This window comes from Plectropomus leopardus, chromosome 1, assembly GCF_008729295.1.
Source record: "Plectropomus leopardus isolate mb chromosome 1, YSFRI_Pleo_2.0, whole genome shotgun sequence".
NCBI lineage: Eukaryota > Metazoa > Chordata > Actinopteri > Perciformes > Serranidae > Plectropomus > Plectropomus leopardus.
The window spans coordinates 37,959,909-37,982,371 of record NC_056463.1 but is presented as its reverse complement, the minus strand read 5'-3'; the positions used below and the strand labels follow the sequence as shown (position 1 = coordinate 37,982,371).

The 22,463-nt window shown below is 38.8% G+C and overlaps 2 protein-coding genes across 3 annotated transcripts; one reads left to right on the top strand and one right to left on the bottom strand.

Moving 5' to 3' along the window:
• The first annotated feature begins 10,873 nt into the window (after positions 1-10,873).
• LOC121943101 (stathmin-4-like) lies at positions 10,874-19,707 on the top strand. 2 transcript variants are annotated; one of them, XM_042486518.1, is made up of 7 exons: positions 10,874-10,901; positions 13,133-13,197; positions 13,332-13,430; positions 15,418-15,623; positions 16,353-16,517; positions 16,626-16,643; positions 17,997-19,707. In XM_042486518.1, exons 2-7 carry the CDS (start codon positions 13,185-13,187, stop codon positions 18,003-18,005), a joined length of 510 nt encoding a protein of 169 aa, XP_042342452.1. In that variant the 5' UTR covers positions 10,874-10,901; positions 13,133-13,184; the 3' UTR covers positions 18,006-19,707. The 2 variants fall into 2 exon arrangements, with proteins under 2 accessions (XP_042342452.1, XP_042342444.1); XM_042486510.1 differs by having other exon boundaries at positions 15,415-15,623.
• A 96-nt stretch (positions 19,708-19,803) lies between these two features.
• Positions 19,804-22,238, bottom strand: il17a/f1 (interleukin 17a/f1). The gene is made up of 3 exons (XM_042489581.1): positions 21,986-22,238; positions 20,907-21,127; positions 19,804-20,760 (listed from the first exon to the last, which is right to left on the bottom strand). Exons 1-3 carry the CDS (start codon positions 22,016-22,018, stop codon positions 20,514-20,516), a joined length of 501 nt encoding a protein of 166 aa, XP_042345515.1. The 5' UTR covers positions 22,019-22,238; the 3' UTR covers positions 19,804-20,513.
• Positions 22,239-22,463: the final 225 nt, after the last annotated feature.

Below are 22,463 nucleotides of genomic sequence, written 5' to 3'. Positions count from 1 at the left end.
TTCATCTTTTGTCAATATTGACATGTTGTACAGTTTGGTACGATTCTCTACAATTCAATCATTCAGCTCTTTTTAGTGAAACCATGAGCACCAAAGAAGACAGTTATACTGCAGAGTAAACAAGAGAGATGAAAAAATGGTTTAAATAAACAGTTTGATTGTATTTCCATCTTTGCTGAGCAACAGTTTTGTATGAGTGGATAGAAGCCCGTCCCATTTAGACGCCTGTCCCAAATATAAGTCTGTTGAGTTCAGTGATTTAAGCGGGCTATTTAAGTTTTGCACTACATTTTCTTTTTGTGTTAATTGTGCAGATTTAGCATCTGCAAAAGGTGCACAATTTTTCTTTTAATTTGCTCTTCAGTGTGCAGTTCTTTAGGCACACCTAGCTAATACTAAAGCAGTCAAGTGCAACAGTTCTACAAAAATATCCTCCTTCATCTAAGTTGCAATGTTCAGTTTGTGTGGATTCAACTGTAGGATCATTGTGGAGGATTCAGTTTGTGCTGCTGAACTGTATTGTGCTAAACTGACAGGTGTTTCTGTTGTTTTGTCCGCTCCCTCTGTATTAATGAGAGTAGGCTAAAAAGAAAACTCCCACACACTGTTCACTTTATTAAATGCCCTGTGTTTTGCTCAAAAGAGCATCAGCAGTTGTCTGCTTTGTTCTCTGATGTCTCTGATCAGTGTGGTATTAATGTGTCTCCGCTGAGTGTGGCTCCTGACAGAAGCTCCGATTGTGTTTGTCTTCATTCATGTTTGAGCTCTGTGAATGGATTTAGCTTCTCCGCCTGCCGACCATCTGCCAACACTCTGCCAACACACTTTCGCCTACACGCTCGCTGAAATCCGGCAGCGTGGTCGGACTGAAGAGCAGCTGAGTCACTTTCCACTCTTTGAAAAGCAGTGGTAAAATTGAACCAGAACATTTACTACATAAAGTATCATACATAAGTACAAGTTGGAGAAACTTGTACTCAAGATTTTTTTTTACTTCCATGCTTCTTCATAGTTCTGCTCCACTATATTTGCCATCTTAAGTTACTTTGCAAATTAAGATTTTTGCATAAAATGTATGAAAACTTTTTAAAATATGTTTTGTCCAACTCCATTTCCAGAAGAGTTGGGACACTGTGTAAAAATATGAATAAAAACAGAATGCAATTATCTACAAAACCATTTTGAATTATTTTCAATTGAATACAGTCCAAAGACAAGATATTTGATGTTCAAACTGATAAGCTTAAGGCAAAGGGCTCGGTTGTTCACAGGCAAGGATGGCGTGAGGTTTACCACTTCAAAAACTGCATGAGCAAATAGTCCAACAGTTTAAGAACATCTCTCAAAGCATAATTGCAATAAATTTAGGATTCCACTGTCTATAATCCATAATGTCATCAAATGATTCAGAAAATATGGGGAAATTTCTGCATGTAAGGGGCAAGGCTGAAAACCCAATATTGAATGCCCATGACCTTTGACCCCCTCAGGCTGCACTGCATTAAAAACCTACATAATTGTATAAAGGATATTACTTCATAGGCTCAGGGACACTTTGGCAAGCCATTGTCAGTAAACACAGTTTACCACTGCATCGAAAAATACAAGTTCAAACTCTACCATACAAAATGAAAGCCAGATATCAACAACATCCAGAAGCACAGCTGACTTCTCTGAGCTCATCTGAGACGGACTGACACAAAGTGGAAAAGTGTGCTCTGGTCTGACGAGTCCATATGTCAAATTAGTTTTTGAAAATCATAGATGTGTGTCCTCCAGACTTAAGAGGAAAAGTATAATCCAGATTGTTGCATTTGCAATGTTCAAAAGCCATCTGTGATGGTATGGGGGTGTGCTGGTGCCCATGGCATCATGGGTAGCTTGGCACATCAATGAAGTTAACAGAATTTGAGAAGATAAGTTGAGGTAATTTCATAATGATTTGACTCAAATTCAGTCACCTTAAAAAATTCTGTCAGCCAGGACGCTGGTTTAAAACAAATAATCTGTATTTACAATGTAACATTAATTTTAAAAAGCGTACCTTACATTATATGTCCAAAAGTATGTGGACACCCCTGTCCAAATACTTACATGTCCCGTTCTTTGTCCGTTGTAGTTCTAATGAAATGAAATCTTAATGCTACATGCAGCTATATTTCAGACAAAAATTCTCTCAGTTTGTGTTTCACAATGACGCTGTCTCCGTGCAGAGATCAATAAAGGGTTTTAACATGCAAAACTTTTCACACAAAATGTTGTTTCTCTAAGTTTGGGCTCATAAATATACAAAGCTACATAAAAAGTATATGATGCATCATGTTTTCTGAATCATCACAACATTGCATCCATGTTAATTATTGAATTTTAATCAATATCAGTGGCCTAATTCTCATCAAAATACACGTCACTGTGCAAACGTAATTTCCTCAGAGAACAACAAAAAAAACATGCAATGTGCACCGCAGGAATTGTGAAAATATGCAGGGTGCAAGGACAAACTTATTTTTTTATTTGGTATACATGTATTGAATATGAAAGAATCGAAAGTGTAGATAATGACACACAGAGTCTGGCTTTGCACTGTAACATCTCCCACATCTATTCTACTTACTTTCTTCTGTCAAACCTTAAGTTTGAAACATTAAGAAAAACATCTAATGTGTAACAATTAGACAAACTGACTTTTGTTTTTGTTGAGCATCTTTGAGTACTGTGAAAAGCGCTCTATAAATAAAATGTATTATTTTTTATTACTATTAATGTGTTTTAATGTGCAAATTCTTCACTTCAAATGTCCGGAGTCTGCAGATTTGGACATTTCTGGAAGACAAGGGAGAACTGTTTCGAAGGTTTAATCAGGGTTCAGTACATCTGTCTGTCAGCCTGTCTGTCTGTCTCTCTGTCTGTCTGTCTGTCTCTCTGTCAGCATGTCTGTGTGTCTGTCTCTGTCAGCATGTCTGTGTGTCTGTCTCTCTGTCAGCATGTCTGTGTGTCTGTCTCTCTTTCAGCATGTCTGCCTCTCAGGTGAGTTTCTGGAAGCCTCCGCCTGCAGCAGCAGTGACTCACCTCCGCTGACATTCAGCCCACACTGTTGTCTGTTCTCTCTCTCTCCTCCTCAGCTCACTCGTCCCCCTCCCCTCTTTCTCTCACTCTCTCTCTCTCTCTCATCTCTTCCTCTCTCTCTCCTCCTCCTCAGTGGGCTGCAGACACGTCCAGAAACAGAAACGTTGAGAGTCACGACGCCTCGCTGACACAAATAAAACACACGACTGCTGGCTAAGTGACAGGCTGCTCATTCATACACACACACACACACACACACACACACACACACACACACACACATACACACATACACACACTGGTTAACTGGTTTCAACTGGTTTAAACTGGCAGACAGCATCATGAATCTTTCAGTTCAGATTTGTCTCTGCAGCTTATTCAATTGAATCAGAGTAACGATGTCCACACTGCAACAGTTACACATATTCACACATGGATGACGACTGTGAAGCTTTGCTGCAGGTTCAAGTTCATATTTTGTCTTTCGGGATTGGTTTTAAGGCTCTCCTACCATCAAATGATCATCTCAGTGGAATAAAAACTGTTTGGTGCATCTTACGCGCCTTTCGTTCTTAATTTTTTGATAATTTTGGCTGCGTTCATGCATATTGCATACATTTTGGCAAGATTTTGTATTTTTTGTTTATTCTTTGAATTTCCAGCTAAGCTCCTACAATAAGTCTAAAATACACTGTGGAAACTAAATGGTTCCATACATATTGCTATCAAACTATGAAAACATGCATTGTGTTATTTCTGGGTGTCAGTCTGGCCTTTGTGTGTTATTACTGATATGGTACATTGCAAATAGAAGGGTGACATAATTGTTGTTTGCCTGGAACACCTTAACCTCTCTTTAAACCTTATACTTTATACCTAGCTAATTGTTATCCTTAGCAATTTCGTCTGGACTTCTCCTTCCAGGCCAAGGAGCGAAGAGGGATGATGGTGGACCGACATGTTGGTATGGTGGCCAAGTCATGTTACTAAAAGGCGAGTCACGTAGCTGCTCCCGCTTCTGTTACACCTACTCATCCCCACCTGTGCCAAGGCCCCGGCTTCAGCTCCCAACTTCCTGCTGTGTTAGAAACCGTCCTCTATCATGGATAGTGCACTATATAGTGTGTTCACCATTTTGTAGTGGCGTTCAAATTCTCAGTGGTTAATCTTATCCACTATATAGTGCACTGTAAAATACGCAAAATGCACAGCAAATCTGACTGTACATACATGTACCCTACATTTAACTCCTGTATACCACAATGCAATGCCGCCATGTATTTCCGGGGGAAAAAAATTCCAACGTAGTGTCCAAAATCTCGTTCGTCATTCCATATAGTACACTACTTGATACACACTACATAGTGAATAGTGAGAGAGTGAATGGGGGGACGGTTTTGAACACAGCTCAGGTCCCAGGGTGCAGCTGTGATGTTCTCCTCAGCTGCAGTAATCAGCCTGGAGGTATATAGGGAGGTCGGCTTTTCCTGCTAACTTGGTTGTTTGTCTCCAGAGAGTCAACACCTTCAGTTGGCTTTCTATGTTTTTGGTTTTGGGTGAAAATCTGAGTGGAGTGTGTGTTGGAAGTGTGATTCTTCTTTTGGTCATTCATTTAGTTTTCACCCTGTTAAGTGACTCCCACTTTGATTTTGGGACCAATTCTTTTGTTTGTCTGTCGTTTTTGATAGAAGCAGTGGGTGGCTGTGGGGAAACCAAAGGTCCTGATTTTTCTTGTACATGTGCCCTGTTTTGTTGGTCTCCCAAACCGCGATCCATCTCCTTCAGGTTTTGTTTTCTGGGGAACTGTAACAATTTGGGGGCCTCCCTAGGACTTGAGATATAGCTGTTTTACAGGTATTGTGTTGGTCGCCCTTGAATTATTGAATAGTCTCTTCACTGCACAAAGCATGGAGTTTAAGTTGGAGTCATTTGTTGAGAATCCAACTTTGGAAGCACTTGGCTTATGCAAAAGGGCGGACCTCATGCAAGTCGTTCACCAGTTTGGCATTACAGTGACAGCAGGGAGCAGCAAAGATGCAGTAAAACAGTGGTAGTGACTGCTTTGGTGGAGAAGAGCATTCTCAGACGTTTTGGGGCTAAATCAGAGTGTGGGTGAAGAGGGTGATACTGAAAAAGGTGGCTCTGATCCTGCTGCTGAAGTGGAATTGAAACAACTAGACATGACTCTCAAGCCAGAGGAAATAAAATTTGAGCAAAGTAGTAGTAGGCATACCAAGAAAGGCAAACTGAAAAGGAGCATTAACCTGGCTGAACATTTTGTCAGACACGAGCAGCATCTGAGCTTTACAAATCAAATGTGGCTGACGACAAACTGCACAAGTTTTCCTATGTGTAAATACGTAAGAGTTTGTGCATGTGCACTGAAAGGCAGCATTGCCTGGAAGTGTAAACTCTGGAGACAGTACTTTTTTACTGCCTGACTAATGATAAAACGAAAGATCACACTTGCTGCTCAAATGACAAGATATTTTATCAAAGAGGCAACATGTCCCTCTTCAGTAACATTACACACACACACACACACACACACACAAACACACACACACACACACCTCAAATGTGTGTTTATTATTGATCAGTCTCATCTCAGCCTCTGTTATCAGCTATGACTCATCCTTTCTTCTTACTTTTTTCTTTTCCGTCATGTTGTCATGACATCACTGTGTTGAGCGCATTGCAGTGACCTCATTGTTAATGACATCATTGGTCAGACTCAGAGGTGATGTCATTGCTTCCAGTTCGTCTGCTGCTGTTTGTCCTCGAAAGCAGCCTGCAGAGCCAGAGCCCCGCCCCTCTCTGTTCATATCACATCTCTTTTTTTAATACTAATTTTTAAATATTATTTTATTTTGTTCTATTTTATATTATTTTATTTTTTATTTTACTTCATTCTGTTATATTTTATTGGATTCTATTTCATATTATTCTATATTATGCTGAATTTTGTTTAATTAGATTGTATTGTGTTCTATTTTATTTCCCTCAGTTTTTTTCCAATCTGTAAACAGCTCTGTATGCTGCATGCAGCTCTGCAGAAAATAAATAAATAAATAGTGCTGCAGATGTGTTGTTTTTTTCTGCTGAATCCTGATTTGACTTTAAAGCCACACACACACACACACACACACACACACACACCCTGACAGTGTAGCTCTGAGAGCTCTCAGCTGATTGGCTGTGGGTGACATCATCAGTTGGGATGTGGAGGTTTCTCTCTCTCCTTGTTGCTGCTGTTGCTGCAGCCTCTCGCTCACCTTGCCACCTCCACACACACACACACACACACACACACACACACACACACACACATTTACCTGATCGTTTGCAGAAACACACATTGTCCACAAACAGCTGCTCTGCATCCAATATGTCTCTTAAGGTGTGAAACTGGCCCTCACAGAAATAGTGGCACAAGTACACACACACACACACACACACACGCACACACACACTGCGGCTGCATTACATCATCTGCTTCAGTGTTAGGAGCAGAGGAGGAACAGTGAGTGGGAACACTGTGTTCTACCCTGGTGCATGATGGGAGCTGTAGTCCCCTGCTGGTCTGTGAGTCATGTTCACAGAGAGGTGTTCTGGTGTGACAAAGCTGGAGAAAACAAAGTGCAGACGACACATACAGAATTATCCTGCAGCCAGTCTGTGTCACTGTCCAACTGTGGTGTGACCTTTGACCTTCAGCTTAAAGGTCAAGAAACAGTTTCATTTTTTGGTCTTCACGAGGGTGGTCCATCCTGTCTGATAATGTCTAAACTGTTGTGGTACAGGTAGTAGTGGTAAAAATGGAATATTAGTACTGCTATAAATTTCAGTATCTGTGCCTATCTGTGCAATTTTTCCTCTTAATTTTTTTGCAGTTTCCTCACCTCTTATACAATGTTCATCTTCATACAAGCCATACTTGAAAAATTCTTGTTCTCTGATGAAAACTCATGACATCGTCTGCTTTTCTGCATCACAATGAACTCAGCAAGAGAAAACTAAAAAAAACATAAAAGCCAAAATCACAATCACATTTGAAAAAATACTACAAAAAACCATGTAGAATATATTCATTTTAAAATGACAGAGCTGAACAGTATAAGAAGGAGTAGTTTGTGCAGAAGTATGCAAAATATTGTCCAGGGGGTGTACAAAAGATGACAGTATGAAGTATAAATAGAATATTTACAATGTACCGAGATAATAGTCCAAAAGATATACATTAATGTAAGGCACAGAGAGAGATGTGAAGACATTAATGTGCTTTACCCTCAGGTAGCGCTACAGTGGAATGGGATAATATAGCAGCATAGAAGGTTAAAAATTTGGGACCTGATCTGGAACAGACCCGAGGAAACCACAATTATGATCTGCAGAGATACATTTTCTGAAATACAAAATATGTTGGACACAGACAGCATGATGCTTCAACATGTAACAAACCAGACTGGCTTTAGAACCTGATTATCAAGAACCCAGTGGACCCCTGAAGACCTCCACAATGGAGCAAACTCAAACTGACAGCAATGAAAAAAAAAAAAAATCTAAAAAACCTCTGACCAGTAAGTTACTGAATACATTTTTATAAATTCCCCCAACTCCTCTGTCTTCTGTCTTCTCTGTTTATTTTTTTCAAAACGTATTTTTCCTTCATTTTATTTTTTCTCTTTTTCATTATTATTAACCCAGTGGACCCCTGAAGACCTCCACAATGGAGCAAACTCAAACTGACAGCAATGAAAAAAAAAAAAAAAATCTAAAAAACCTCTGACCAGTAAGTTACTGAATACATTTTTATAAATTCCCCCAACTCCTCTGTCTTCTGTCTTCTCTGTTTATTTTTTTCAAAACGTATTTTTCCTTCATTTTATTTTTTCTCTTTTTCATTATTATTAACCCAGTGGACCCCTGAAGACCTCCACAATGGAGCAAACTCAAACTGACAGCAATGAAAAAAAAAAAAAAAACTGTTTTTTGTTATTGTTTTGTACTTCCCCTTTGCACTCATTAATTAAAACATACTGTATATATATATAAACACGATGCATTTGTGTGATGGTGCAGCTTCTGTGGAGCTTTGAGTGTTTGAATGAAGAGTGAGAGACAGACGAGTTTGGCTGTCAACCAGAGCAACAGATGGAGGCGTTAATACACAAACACAGATCGGTGTGTGTGTGCGCATGTGTGTGTGAGAGAGAGAGATTGCGTGTGTGTATGTGAGAGAGAGAGCGAGATCGTGTGTGTGTGTTTGCGAGTTGAGTGTTGAGTCAGGATGAGTAACGGTTCATTGTCAGCCTTTAAATTTAGAGTTGACATTTCCTCAGAAGCACATCGACCCAACAAACTAGATCAAACCAGATCTGCAGGATCCAACCACATGCAGTCCTCGTTTTATCTGCAAGTTTTCAAAGTTTTCACAATTTTTTTATAATTTCTTTACTTTGAAATGCAGTCAGACAGAACATGTATGTGTGTTTTTTGAAATGCTTCTTGTCTGATGAAACAATCTGGTCTTTACTGCTGTAGATTTCTTCACGGGGGTCAAAGGTCGGGACCACCTGTCTGTGTGACTTCATTTGATTCGTGGCACAATACAAAAAAACGTACAATAATAGAAAACAATGTTTGCAGTAAAATATGAAGAAACTCAGAAAATTTTCTGAGAGTGAATCAGTACAAACACCAGAATCTTGTCAGACGTCTTCAGAAAGATTTTCACTGTCACAAAATCTTCTTTCAACCAACCACTGCATGTTGTGCATGACTGCATTGTGCCATCAGATGGAAATATATCTTGTGCATACTTTTAAACACATTCCCCCAAATTTGGGATTTTGGCATTTTTTAAATCTTTAGGATCTCAGCTATAATTGATCTAAATCTAAAGTTGAATGGTGGAGACATCGGGGTGAGGGTGGAGACAGCATAATTAAAGAGGTTAAACATCCTTATTTGTTTGACGCTGTCAGGTAATCAGGTCCTTTGCTATTAAAAATGATCTTATTTCTTGTTTGAGTTTTATTCTGTGATATTATTGACCTTCACTATAGGTCTACGTGATAATGTTGAATGCAGTGGATTGTGGGTTATTAGTATGGCTTTACAATATTGGATTTTTTGCAGATATTTGAAATGCTAATATATCAGCTCATCTGGCCGATATTTAGTATCGATATTGAAATATCTTTTTTTCCCCACATAATTTTAATCATCAAGTCTCTTCTGAAGTGGAATTAACATCATAATTTGCAAGCTCTTATTGTGGACCAGCAGATGGAGACATAAAATGCAGCACTTTTCAATACACGTAATGGTCATTCATTGAGCAAAATAAGGAAAAGCATGTTGGCCAGTTCCGAATTTTGGCCAATACTGATGACACAGTTACTAGTAATAATGACAAATCATTTTTAGGACAATGCATGCATAAAATGCAACACAAAAAAACTTTGCATAAAAGTAAATGACGTAAAAACAATGAATTCTGACACTGAATAACTAATGTGCAACAAGCTGACCAGCACCAGATGCACAAAGAGCTGTGATTGGTCAGTTTAGGGTACCTGTGTTCTCCTACACATTTCTGATTTCAGTGGAGAGTAGTTCTGTTAATCTGTTTTCCACTAACACACATTACCACTTTAACCTTTAACACCTTAATCAACATCAGTTCTTGTGCTGCTTTCAAACGTGCCTTTCACCAGCATATAAAGCTCCGAAACCTGAGAAAACTGATTTGATTTCTTTCAAAAACATGGAATTAAGCATATTGAGCAATTGGTTAAGAAATGTCCTGCAAACTGCAACACAAAAAAAGGGGTTGGGGGGAACTATTTTCATGTCCACAAAACTATATATATATAATTATTTAAAATCATGTTGGAAATAAACATAATGAGCAACTGGGCAAGAAATGTCCTGCAAAAAAAGGCGACAAGGAAACATTCTGAAAATTAGATACCAAATTACCAAATAAATAGAGATACATTTAAAAAATGCGTAAAAAATAATATATATATATACACATATATAATATATTATATATATATTCACACATAACTTTTATTCTCTCGCTCTCTCTCTCTTCTCTCTATCCCTTGCTTAATTTCAGGTGTTTTTTGTTCTTACTTTTACTTTTTCTATTTTTTGGGCCAGTTCTTCGATTAATTTGCTCGTTGCCCTCTTCCTGTGCTTTTGAAAGAAATCAAGCCAGTTTGCTCATGTATCAAAGGGTTAATGGCTCTTGGTTTATGGTTTAGCAGCTCTTTTTTTTCTTGTGAAACTGTTATTGTTGGAACTGATTTGTTAAAGTGCAGAAGTTCCTCTGGTGTTTTTGTCGGTCACAAAATTTGAAAGCTGTTGATGCTAATCCGGCTTTCTCTGCTGGTGCACGTGCCTCTGTGTCTTTGTAAAATATGACCTCAGATGAGGTCATATTTTTCAGATGTTATTGATCAGCTCAACAGTAACTGATAAAGTTCTCTGTGCTGTGTGTGTGAGTGTGCTGAGCTCTAATGAAATACAAGATTTGTATATTTTTCAAAAATATAATTATCCATGAAATTCACTGTTATTGGGATGAAAAGCTTTGGTTGTCAGTGATCAGTAGGATTCCTCTTAAATAAACCTCCACTGCTCTGAACCCCCTCCTCCCCCTCCCCCTCCTCCCTTTGCCTTGTTGGACCAATCACAGCCCAGCATCCCTGCCAGCCAATCAGCTCACTCCTGGGTGATGTCATGAAGCAGGCTGCTGTTTGGTGCTGATGCTGCTGAGCTGCAGATCTTCAGTCTGAACAGAGACCGAGCATCACTGCAGGGTGAGTACACACACTGCTCACACACACTTACACATACATATTCAAATGTCTTGAAATGTTTTATCATTATTCTCTGTTAATTTTTTGGCTTTCTGTATGTTTGTACCACATATGGCTGCAGCCTCTTTTAAACATGTGAAGATATGAAAGCAGGTTTCACTCATTTGATTTTCCTCTTTATTATTTATTCATCTGCAGATTCTGTTCTTTGTTTTAATGTTTTGTGTTTCTGTCTCTGCTGCTTTTTTCTTGTGTCTTTTCCATTTTTCTTTGTCTTTATGATCAGTTTAGTGTTTGAGCTGCGTGCTCCACTTGCTCTTCTCTGCAGAAGGTGATGCGCTTACTGGCAACAATGACATCATCGCTTAGTCCCTGCACACACACACACACACACACACACACACACACGCACACACACACACACACACACACACACACACACACACACACACACACACAAAGTTTTACCACTGTGTTTACATCAGCACTTAAATGATAATCACTGTAAGGATCGGTGCAAACAGAATGTTTTTTCAAGCTTTTCATGAAAAATATGATCTGTTGCTGCTTTCCTCTGATTCTTATATGAATCTCTTTGTGTTTGCTGTTCAGACTGAGGGAACTGTTTGAGGAATCATGTTTTATTTTTGACACCTTCAACATGGATATTTTGCTTTTGCATGGATTAAATGATGCTTGACAGATACATAGATACGAGAAATTGTTTATAACCTGCAGCTCCAGCGCTGTGCACATTAACAGCTATATTCCTAAGATCCTATATTTGTGAATTTCCATCTTTTCATGCATTAAATGCATGATGCTGTTGAGCTCAGTAAGAGTATTTATGCAGGACTTGGATAATCTGTATCATCTGAGGGCTGATTCATGACTCCTGCAGCATGTCGTGTCTCTGTGTTTGTTGCTGATTCAGTCCTCACATTTTGGATGAATTATTTTCATCTCCTGAAGTAAAAAAAAAACAAAAAACAGCTAATACGTGACTCAACTCCTGAAACAAGCTGACAAAATCTCACCTTTAAGTCAAAATGTGATTTGGCAAAGAAATTTTCAGAGGATGTCTGGGATGTGCATAAACTCCTGTGACTGAAATAAATGTAAGATATATTTTTTAGCATTGCTTGAAAAAAATCTGAAGTTCAGAGCTCAAAATTTTGAAACTGGACAAATTTACCAAATAATGCATTTGAAGTTAAAGAAATTAAGAAACTTTGTTTCTGTCTGGTAAACAAACATCAAAACCGGATTAAAGTAATAATTTCCAGGTGACCTTAACCCTTTGAGCCAATTGGCCAGCCTGAGCCAACTGGCCTGATTCCTCTCAAGAAAATGAGAACAAGGCAATTAGTAACTTTACAAGAAATGACACAAAATATTGGTTGAAAGTTAAAAGTTAGTAAAAGTTTCAAGAAAATAACCTGAAAATTAGTAATAAATAAAAAAATAAAAATAGAAAAGTAAAAAAGTAAACAAGGGCATAGTGAATAGTGTTTACAATAATTTTAAAAAATTAATATATTTTTTCTATAACATAATTATAAATATCATTAGAAAAAGCATATATGCTGTCTTCTGGAAATTTTTTTGTCCCATATTTTTTTTTATTATGTTATAACTTCTTTTTCTAACTTCTTCTTCTTTCTCTCTCTATTCTATTTTTTTAGCCCCCCCCCCCCCCCCCCCCCCCCCCCTTTTTTTTTTTTTTTTTTTTTTTTTTTACTATATTTTTGCAGTTTTGGGACATTTCTTGCCAAGTTGCTTATTTTACTTTTCCCAAATAAATTAAAAAACTCAAACAAAATAAATCAGACCAATTTGCTCTGGTTTCAAGGATTTAAATGCTTGGACAAAGTGTCTGAACACAGCATAAGAGATCTGATGTCAATCGAGATTTCAGAGGGTTAAACTTCAGAAAGTTAAGATGTGCTAAGTAAGCAATTTTCTTTCGCTTTTTTTCTTGCTCTTGTTTGTTCTCAACTGTTTCATAATGACTCTTTTTTTGAGTTCTTGTCTTTCTTGCAAGTTTCTCTCTTCTGCTTTACCTCCGTGCACGAGCAGCTCCCGCTCCTGCAGGAGGTGCTTAAGTGTGTCATTGCCTGAGAAGCTTTGTGTCAGCTCAGTGTTTCCTCTGCAGGTCACCCAAAAGTCACTCCTCTGTACTCATTATTCTGCTGGATTTACTTCAATGTGACCTGTTTGTCTCTTCACAGGAACAGACTCTACCTCACCACAGTGTCTTTGACAGAAAACAGCAGCAGCAAGATGACTCTGGCAGGTAAGACCTTAGTTAATATGCACATTTTCAATAAACATATATACACTTTTTTCTCATATTGTGTCTTATATGAAATATGGTGTTCTTTCAATTGAATGTGCAGTTTTTCTTTTCTCTCTGTCCAAATGTTCCAGCATACAGAGAGAAGATGCGAGAGCTCCCTCTGGTGTCTCTCTTCTGCTCCTGCATCCTTCCCCAAACAAGAGACACCGTGGCTGACGACAAGAAGGAAGGTCAGAAGCACTCTTTATACTCTGGTTTCCATTGAGAGGGCAGCTGGGGATGCAGTAAATCTTTTTCACAGCTACTATGTAAATTTGTAACTCATAACATCAATAATCAATGCATTATAGAAAAGTGCAAGTGTAAAGGGGTTTGTGTCAAAAAATGAAGCTGAATCATTTGGAAATGACAAAACAAAACAAGAGTGCTTTGATGTTGGCAGGTGATCATGATTCAGGCTGTAGCAGATTTATTCAGAGAGCTATCTGAAGTATAAGATAGTAATGGTAATATGCTGAGTGTGTAAAATATAAAACTGTGCATTATGTCATGCAGCAGGAAAGCCTTTCGTGTGTAAACGCTATGGCAACAAAATTAGTTTGTTAATTAAAAAAAAATGTAACAAAGTTTTATTCCTGATAATATTATTTAACAAAAATAACTTTCACTTACCTCTCTTAATTACTTAACCTATTTCAATTAATACATTTAGGTAGGCCTACTGGTTTTCCCAACATTGTTGGCATATAATGGTTCTGTCTGCTGTCAGCCTGACACTTAGAAATTAACGTTAAAACATGAATCCTACTGACTTGGGTCAGCCTATCCCAGAATGCATTTGGTGAGAAGGGGGGATACAGTGGTCCCTCGTTTATCGCAGGAGTTACGTTATTTTTTACAATAATACAATAATACAATTTACAATTTTTTTATTATATATGTTTTAAGGCTGTAAAACCCCTCACTACACACTTTATACACTTTTCTAGGACAGGCATTATCATCATAACATAACACATCAACACAAACACAAAGTTCAAACCTTCTTAGAAAAATAAGTCCAGTATTATAGAATGAAACCAAAGATCAAAACCTGTTTTCAGGCCCAAACATTTGTTTGAGAAATAAAAATATAAACGTTTTCCTATAAATAATTATGATGGCTTTTAGAACTAACGAATTTAATTTTAACGACCTATGAGGTTGGACACATAACAAATTATTAATAGTGACTCACGAGTATTTCACAGTTCCTCCGACTGTGCCTCTTCGTCCTGGCGCCACTCCGTCTTTTTCCACTGACGGCCGCGGTGCAGGTGTCTTTTTCTGAGTGAAGAAGCCAATCAGGATACAGAACACAATGCGCTGTAAAAAAAAAAAAAAAAAAAAAAAAAGCATGCAAAATTGCACTAAAAAAATTCTGCAAAACTGCAAGGCCGCGAAACTGCAAGGCCGCGAAAGGTGAACCGCGTTATAGCGAGGGACCACTGAACACCAATATACCCAGCACGTTCTCATCCCAACCACATATTGCAGCTGTGCAGTGGACTTCCACATCTACATATTACACTCAAGATATACTTACAAGTCTTCTCTTACATTCTGGAATGTTGCTACTGTGATGTCAACACAATCACATGATGGGGTTACGCTGCACGTGGTTATGTTTAGACAACAAACACACATGGCAACCAATGCCAGGACATCAGCAAACGCACATGCTGGCAGGATGGGTAGGATTAGAGGGGGGAGGCACATGGTAAGGTGTAGAAAACAAAACATCACATTCAGATGGGAAGCGAACACTGGACTCCCACATGAAAGTTCAGGATTTGTTGGACCAAAGCCCTTGCACTCCTTATATGATGTTGTTAGTGGCAGCATTTCAACCTGATGACGTCCTGCCGCGTTTCATGTGGATGCAAAAGGTGGCTTTTGGTGTTTCCATCGTACGCCAAAAGCACTGTCAGACCGGCCTATTTGTTGAGTACAGAATGAGAAGGGGCTGATACACCAGGATCTAATATCTCCATTATGTTCCATCTGCCCTGGCTTGTCTTTGGACTGCATGTGGGAGGAAATTTGAGCAACCCAGAACAAACCCACACAAACATAACACAAATCCTTAAAATCACCAGTTGAATCGTAGGTTGTTTCCTGCTACAGAGGAAATCTCTTTTGGTATGTAATCATGGTTTTGTGCTCTTCTTGCAGCAGGTGTGGTGGACTTGAACCTGTGCAACATCAGGGACATGGAGGTGATTGAGCTGAGCAAGCGGGCAAGCGGCCAAGCCTTTGAGGTCATCCTGAAGCCTCCCACCTTTGATGGTGGCCCCGAGCTGAGGGCTACCACACCGCCTCGCCAGAAACCTTCACTGGAGGAGATCCAGAAGAAACTGGATGCTGCCCAGGAAAGGAGGAAGGTGTGTGTTAAAATCAGTGTAACAGCAGTCGACAGATTCTTTTTTGCAAGGTCACACTTGCTCTCACATCAAGCAACACTTTTCATTTGATCCACATTTACCATAACATGACTAAGCCAAGCTAGCAGCTTTGTGAGGCTGTATTTGGGCACCATGGTTAGGTTACGTTAGGTTAGGTGCACATGAATGTCTGAAATGAATTAAATAATAACCCATCCAATAGTTGTTGCGATATTTTAGTCTGGAAAAAAGAAGTGGACAGACTGGTCTATTGCCAAAAAAATGCAGTGGTCCTAAAATCAATCCCTGAGGATCCCCACAAGTTTGGCTTTTTTCTTGAGTGGCAATTTTCTAAGAATTTTAAGAATTGAAGAAAAAAATATGGCCACAGCACTCTTTTTCAACCAAAGTTATGATTGTGTGCATTCAGTCTGCAGCCTGTGAACAGAGTAGAACTCTATACATTTTTGAATGACTGACAAATCTACCAAACAAAGCGCATTTGCTCTAGTGCGACATCATGCTGCGGCCAATTCAGAAATGATGCTACCACAAAATAAGACCACCAGGAAACTATTGTTTAGGCTCAGCAGACTTATAGAGACACAGTAGAGAAAGAAAAAAATAATTGGCCTCTGTTCTCTCTGTAAAATCTGACAAAAAAATAAAGGAGGAACATGCACACAAAGGCAGAAGCTCACTGTAAAGCCTCTCTCTGTCTCCCTCTAGTGTCAGGAGGCGGAGCTGCTGAAGCACCTGGCTGAGAGGAGGGAGCATGAGCGTGAAGTCGCTCAGAAAGCTCTGACCAAAGAGCGTCAGGGGCACCGCGCCGATGCTGACAAGGAGCTGCGGCAGATGCACCTCAACTCCTCGCAGGAGCGACTGCAGGAGGAGGTGAGAACGGAGGTTTTATTGCCAGTTTTCCACTCATTTACTGAGACGATATACATTCTGTTTCATAAGAAAGAATCACTAATGATAGTTTGTGTTTGTGTCTTTCAGGACAAGCACAGCGTGGAGGTGAGGACAATCTGGAGGAGGAGAAGGGTATTCTGGGTAGACACTGATTAAAAAAATATGAAGACAGTGACTTGATAACAAATAAAAGGGATAACAAAATAATGTTAAATAGAAAAGTGCTCTCAAAGTAATAGTTTGACTGTTTGTGACTTTATTGCTGAGAGCATTTAGATCAATATCAATCTCAAGTCTGTGGGCAAAGTACAGAGCTAGATTCAGGATGTGGTTATCTTAGCTGGGTCTAATTTTTGAATGTGGGGGAAAGAAAAGATTACTGATTAAGATGTTATATATTGTTTGTTCAACCTGTATACAAAGATAAATCTAAAATTTTAAGTTTTGGGTTATACCAAGTTTGTTACCATTGTGTGTCTGTTGACACCCCCCCCCCCCCCAACAACAAAGAGATGTTTTTACATTTCTGTTTGTGTCTCAACCAGCATTTGTATTTGGGGTAAATGTGCTGAAGAATGAGCTAATTTTTCAGTCCATTTACCACCTCCATTGGCCCCATGTACAAATTTTGTTTTTTTTAAAACGAGATACAACATGTTAATTAGTGAGTCTATGTGTTTCCAGTCTTTATGCTAAGCTAAACTAGGCTCATCCATCCATCAGCTCTGTACCTTTACCAATCTTCTCAGCTAATTCTTGGCAAGAAAACAAATAAGTCTATTTACTAAAATGTTAAACTACCCACAGGACAGCTTGTGTAAAATATGACGCAGAAGACACCCCTCTAGACACTTTACTGTACAGTAAATATGAAGCTCAAGCCAGCAGCTGGATAGCATAGCTTAGCATAAAGACTGGAAACTGGGAACACATGCCTGGAACTACCAAAAGGAGGTAAAAACTAAAGGCACCTCTAAAGCTCACTGATTGACACAATTTATTTGGTTTGTTTAAGCCAAGCTACAAAATGGCTTTGTTTGAGGGATTATGTTTTTTTTTTGTTTTTCTTGGTCTTGGCTGTAGATTCATGTTCACAGACGTGAGAATCTTCTCATGAAACGCAAGAGCGCTAGTAGGTTAAATACCAAAAAAATATATATATATTTCTTTCAATTTGTTATCAATTTATTATTAAATGGCTCAAGCTAATGTTGATCCAAATGTGTGTGGACCATATTAGCATTTTCAGTTGGGTAGTTTCACATTTCCTATCTTCAGTGATGAGCTTTGTTGAAATTCATGTTGAGAGCAACTCTTTTTTAATGGTAAATCTCAAACACAAAAACTCCCTTTAACTCTGACATATTTAATATGTCTAAAGCAAAACCTTTTTGAATCTTCTGCAATTCTCTGTGCTTTAGCAATGTGCTAAATCCACTGACTTTCTTTTGCCTCCAGGTGTCTTGATGGCCTGATCACAACACAAGCTGAATTTTATTTGGGAGCCATTTTGAAGGGCTGATGAGCTGAGGATTGATGTGCCGGCAACCTGGCACTGCTCCCGCTGGGAGACTAATAGGATGGGACTCTGAAAAGAGTGAGAGAAGAAGAAATAGAGGAGGAGGCGGACTGAGGGAGGGTCCAACTGCTTGACCTCCTCTGTACAACCAGGACTCTTCCTAATGAGATAAACTCTTTATAACGAGCTCTGAAGGACACTGCATATTCAGTCATCATTAGATGGTTCACAGGGGTTTTGCTGTGCTTTGTTGCCATGCCAACAGTGCCAATGTCTTCGTGTGTGTGTGTGTGTGTGTGTGTGTGTGTGTGACTATGTATCAAGGATTCAAAGTGTTCTGTAAAGAGTGAAAAGTTGTACCCAACAAACCAACCAAGCCAAACCAAATCTGAAATAGGCCTGACAGAAATCGGACCTGAACCCAAAGGAAATGTAAGAGAAAAGGAACCGAGTCCAGAAAACAGCCAACTGGACTGTGGGAGTGGCACTGGGTGTCTTCTGCTTCTACATCAAAATGACTCGTCACAAAAAGACACAGATTGGACCGCCTCTACCTGCCAAGACGGCTGATGATGTGGGAGTCTCCGGAACCTGGATTTACAACTAATCGGGGTTGAATAGCTCCATCTGCTGGACAGTTTAGATCTTTGCGTTTACTGTAAAGCAAAGACTACAAGAAAGGTTTTATCAGTTACACGTGGCTCTTTAGTGACACTCTGAGGCGGATGTAGGAAAGTAGAACAAGTCAAGACCGTGTCCCAGGCAGATCAACAACTAATTATATCCAATACAAGGCAAAAAGAAGTCAACTGCACTTTGAGATCAAAGACTGTTGAAGGTGATATCAGTGTCTGAGACTGAGTCCAAAGCTTAAAAACGACAAGACAGAGACTAGTCAGAGCTTCCAGGAGACCACAAACAGGTCCAGATGAAACCCCCACCAAACCAAAGGTCAAAAGATTCACTGAGACACGCCAGAGCATCCACTAGAGCCTGACAAGTTTGACTGAAAACACCCACGAAACTGAAACAAGTCAGAGTTAATACACTCAAGACGGTGCGGAAAGTCTGAGTCAAAACATCCATGACACTGAGACAAGGGCCACTTAAAACATAGATGATAGAGAAACAGGTTAAAATGAAAGCACGCAAAAGACTGCAACAAGTCCTAGTCAAAACACACATGAGATCAAGACAGGTAATGAAAAGACCTCAGTGTACTAAATTTAGCATGCTAGCATTTATGCTACCATTTTAAGCAACATTTATGCAATTTCTTTTAGTGTAAATTTGGATGAGAAGACTATTGGCACAGTGATAGTTCTGCTGAATGTTTGTATGATGTTAGCAAACAAGATTACATAGATAGCTATGTAGCGGCTATATAATGGCTAACATTAGATATATCACAGGAGACTTCCTCCTGTCCAACATTCATTATATCATTAAACCAACCCCTTGCTGATATGAATGAATAAATTTTTCTGGTGAATAACTGATAATCAATTGTGTACAGTGTTTACAGCTGCGGTGGTGTGTTTGTTTATATGTGTGTCAGTCCATTTCCCTGGCAATGTCAATGTAAAGGAGTCGGGATGAGATGATGATGATGATGATGATGATGATAATGACGATGACGATGACGATGACGATGACAACAATGTATAGAAATCACATTATATTTTAAATGCAAGAATAAAACAATGACACTTTGCTTCTTTGTTCCATTTCTTTTATTGAGTCAACACCACATTCAGCCTCTGAATAAATACAGTAACATTAATATAACATCATCAATAAATATCTGCTGAAATCATTTTTAAATAGTAAATTAAATAGACTAAAACCATAAATAGAACTTAAGATATGAAACACATGCAATAATAATCTGTTTGCTTTTTAACTTCAGCTCCAGAGTGTAGTTGTCTAGTTTCTCCAGTTATGTTTCAAGAAAAAAAAGTGTAAAAAAAACACACACAAAAAAATAAGATAAAAAAGCAGATTAATTCAACATGTAACAGATCACAGAGCAGCATGTAGGCAACGCGTGCATGTGTATAAAAAAAATCTTTCATCTCACATCAAATCAAATTAAATACATTGAAGAAAAGCTGGAAATAATGAGTTACTTACAAGTTGTCTAACAATAGTAACTAAGTCTAAATTCTGAGATAGTAACAATAATTCTAATTTAAATTGTGTCCTTATTTCAACTCATGAAGGTGTGACATATTTTCAATGAGACCTCAAATCTGAAGTCATGATTATTTTGTTAGTTACGTGTGACTTACACTCATGTTTTTGACGGACATGTACTTGAATCTTTTATTATTCTCTGCCCTATCATTCTCCAGTATATATATATATATGTATATATTATAAAAGATTAGTTTTCCATACAGAAGCTCCTGCTTGTATCAGACTGACCTAGCAGCCATTCTGCTCTCTGCTGTTCTTCAGTCTTGGTGTTGGATGGTGGGTCGGACGCAAGTGCAGCCCACAGCGATGAGACGGGACTCCAGCCGGTAGTGGTAGCTGTGCTCCGTCCCTGTCGACTTGACCCGGCGCAGCATTAGCACATGGTGCATGATGGGTCGGGACTCCAGGCTTAGGTCCTCCTGACCCTTTGAGTCCCGACAGCCGCGCAGCAAACAGCGAGCCTCCGAAACCCATGGAGGGCTCAGAGAGTCGTCACGGGAGATGCTGAGGATAGATAGAGAGTGGACAATAAAGGGTAAATATCATTTTATCTTTTAAATATCTATTATTAAAGGACCATACTGGTTACTGTCTTTTAGCTTGTGAAATGGTGTGGCTTCCTATGTGTGTTAGTGTGTATTTCTCCGTACTTGTATGTCCACGGGGAGATGGAGAAGTTCTGCAGTGGTCTGATGCTTCCAGAAGGAGACAAAGCTTTCTGGTCAAGCTTCAAGGTGACCATTTTCACAGCCGCATCATCAGAGGACATCTTGTGTGTTTCCACTGAGTGTGTTGAATGGCCGCCTGCTTTCGGCATGGCGGTTACCTCCGTCATCATCATCATTACCATCATTGCCGCCACACAGACAGCCTGAGGAAGAGGAGAATAAATTAACCTTCAGACACAGGTTTTGTTCTTTTACATTTCATGAGTGATAAATCATATCTGTGTGTGTCTATGTTTTCCCCTCAGGATCACCTTTATCAAGAGAGTCGGTACAATTACTAAAATCTTCTCAGAGGTGCTAAATAGGCTATAGAAAAAACTTTAATTAAAAATGCAATTTATATTAATCCTTACCAGAAAAGTTTATTGTAAATGAATTGAATGCAAAATACATTTCTTGGTTATTACACTTAAATCACATGCTAAATGTTTTATGATATTTCACAAAATGTAAGTGATCACTCATGAAAGCAATGAAACATCTCCCAGCCTTTCACACTTAGTTTTCGAAATTATAATGTTAATCATGAGGCAACTTTTTTTTTAATATATTATCCTTCATAAATAAACTTCACAGTTTATGAACAATACAATATAAAAAGTCTGAATGTTTCAAATGTCCTAATCTAGTTTTTTTAAGTTTTTTAATAACTATATAGCATAATAAAATACTTGATAAAATCATGCAGCTGTTTAATGTGCAACAACCCCCCCCCCCACACCCCATGTAGCTGCTTGAATGTAAAAATTAACATTGCTACTATTAAAAAAAAGAATGATTTAATAACATATGTAATATGTTTAATTTTGATGGTTAATTTAACAGTTTATTGGTTCATTTCCATATTTTAATATTCTTATCAATGTAATTATCCACATCTAAATGTCTTACTTATCTGTTTAGGCTGAGATTTATGCCTTTTAAAACTTTCAATTCCTTCCTAAACTTTCTCCTGCACAGATTTAAATGAGACAGCAGAAGAAGAATTCAGCTGCTCTTACCATCACTTTGGCGGAGTAAGATGTTGGAAACATGCTTAGAGTTCCCTTGTTGTCCTCTTGGGTCTAATTCAGATCTGGGTTTTTGTCTTTTTGCAGATCTTTAAGTCTTCACTGTGTCTAGCTCTTGTTGGTCCTTGGGCTCTGCTGGAGGTTTAGGTCAGGAGCTGTAACCTGGTGGTCGGATGGTGCTCACTGGTTCGGGCCTGAACTATGTCTTCTGCTGGTGTTTGAGGAGGTGCAGATGTTCCTCTTGTTCTCCTCTGGTGTTCTGCTGGATCTCTGATCAAGCTCTGACTTTTATCCTGATCAGTACCATTTCCTCTGATGATGTCACAATCTTCGTACCTTTTTTCTCTTTTAGTGTCTTTGATCCTCCCCTCTAAACCACACAGACCTGAGTACATGACGAGGCCTGATGGTCGACCCACTTTCGCAGTCGATGTAGAGGTTCAAATATTCTGCACACAAAGTTGCAGCA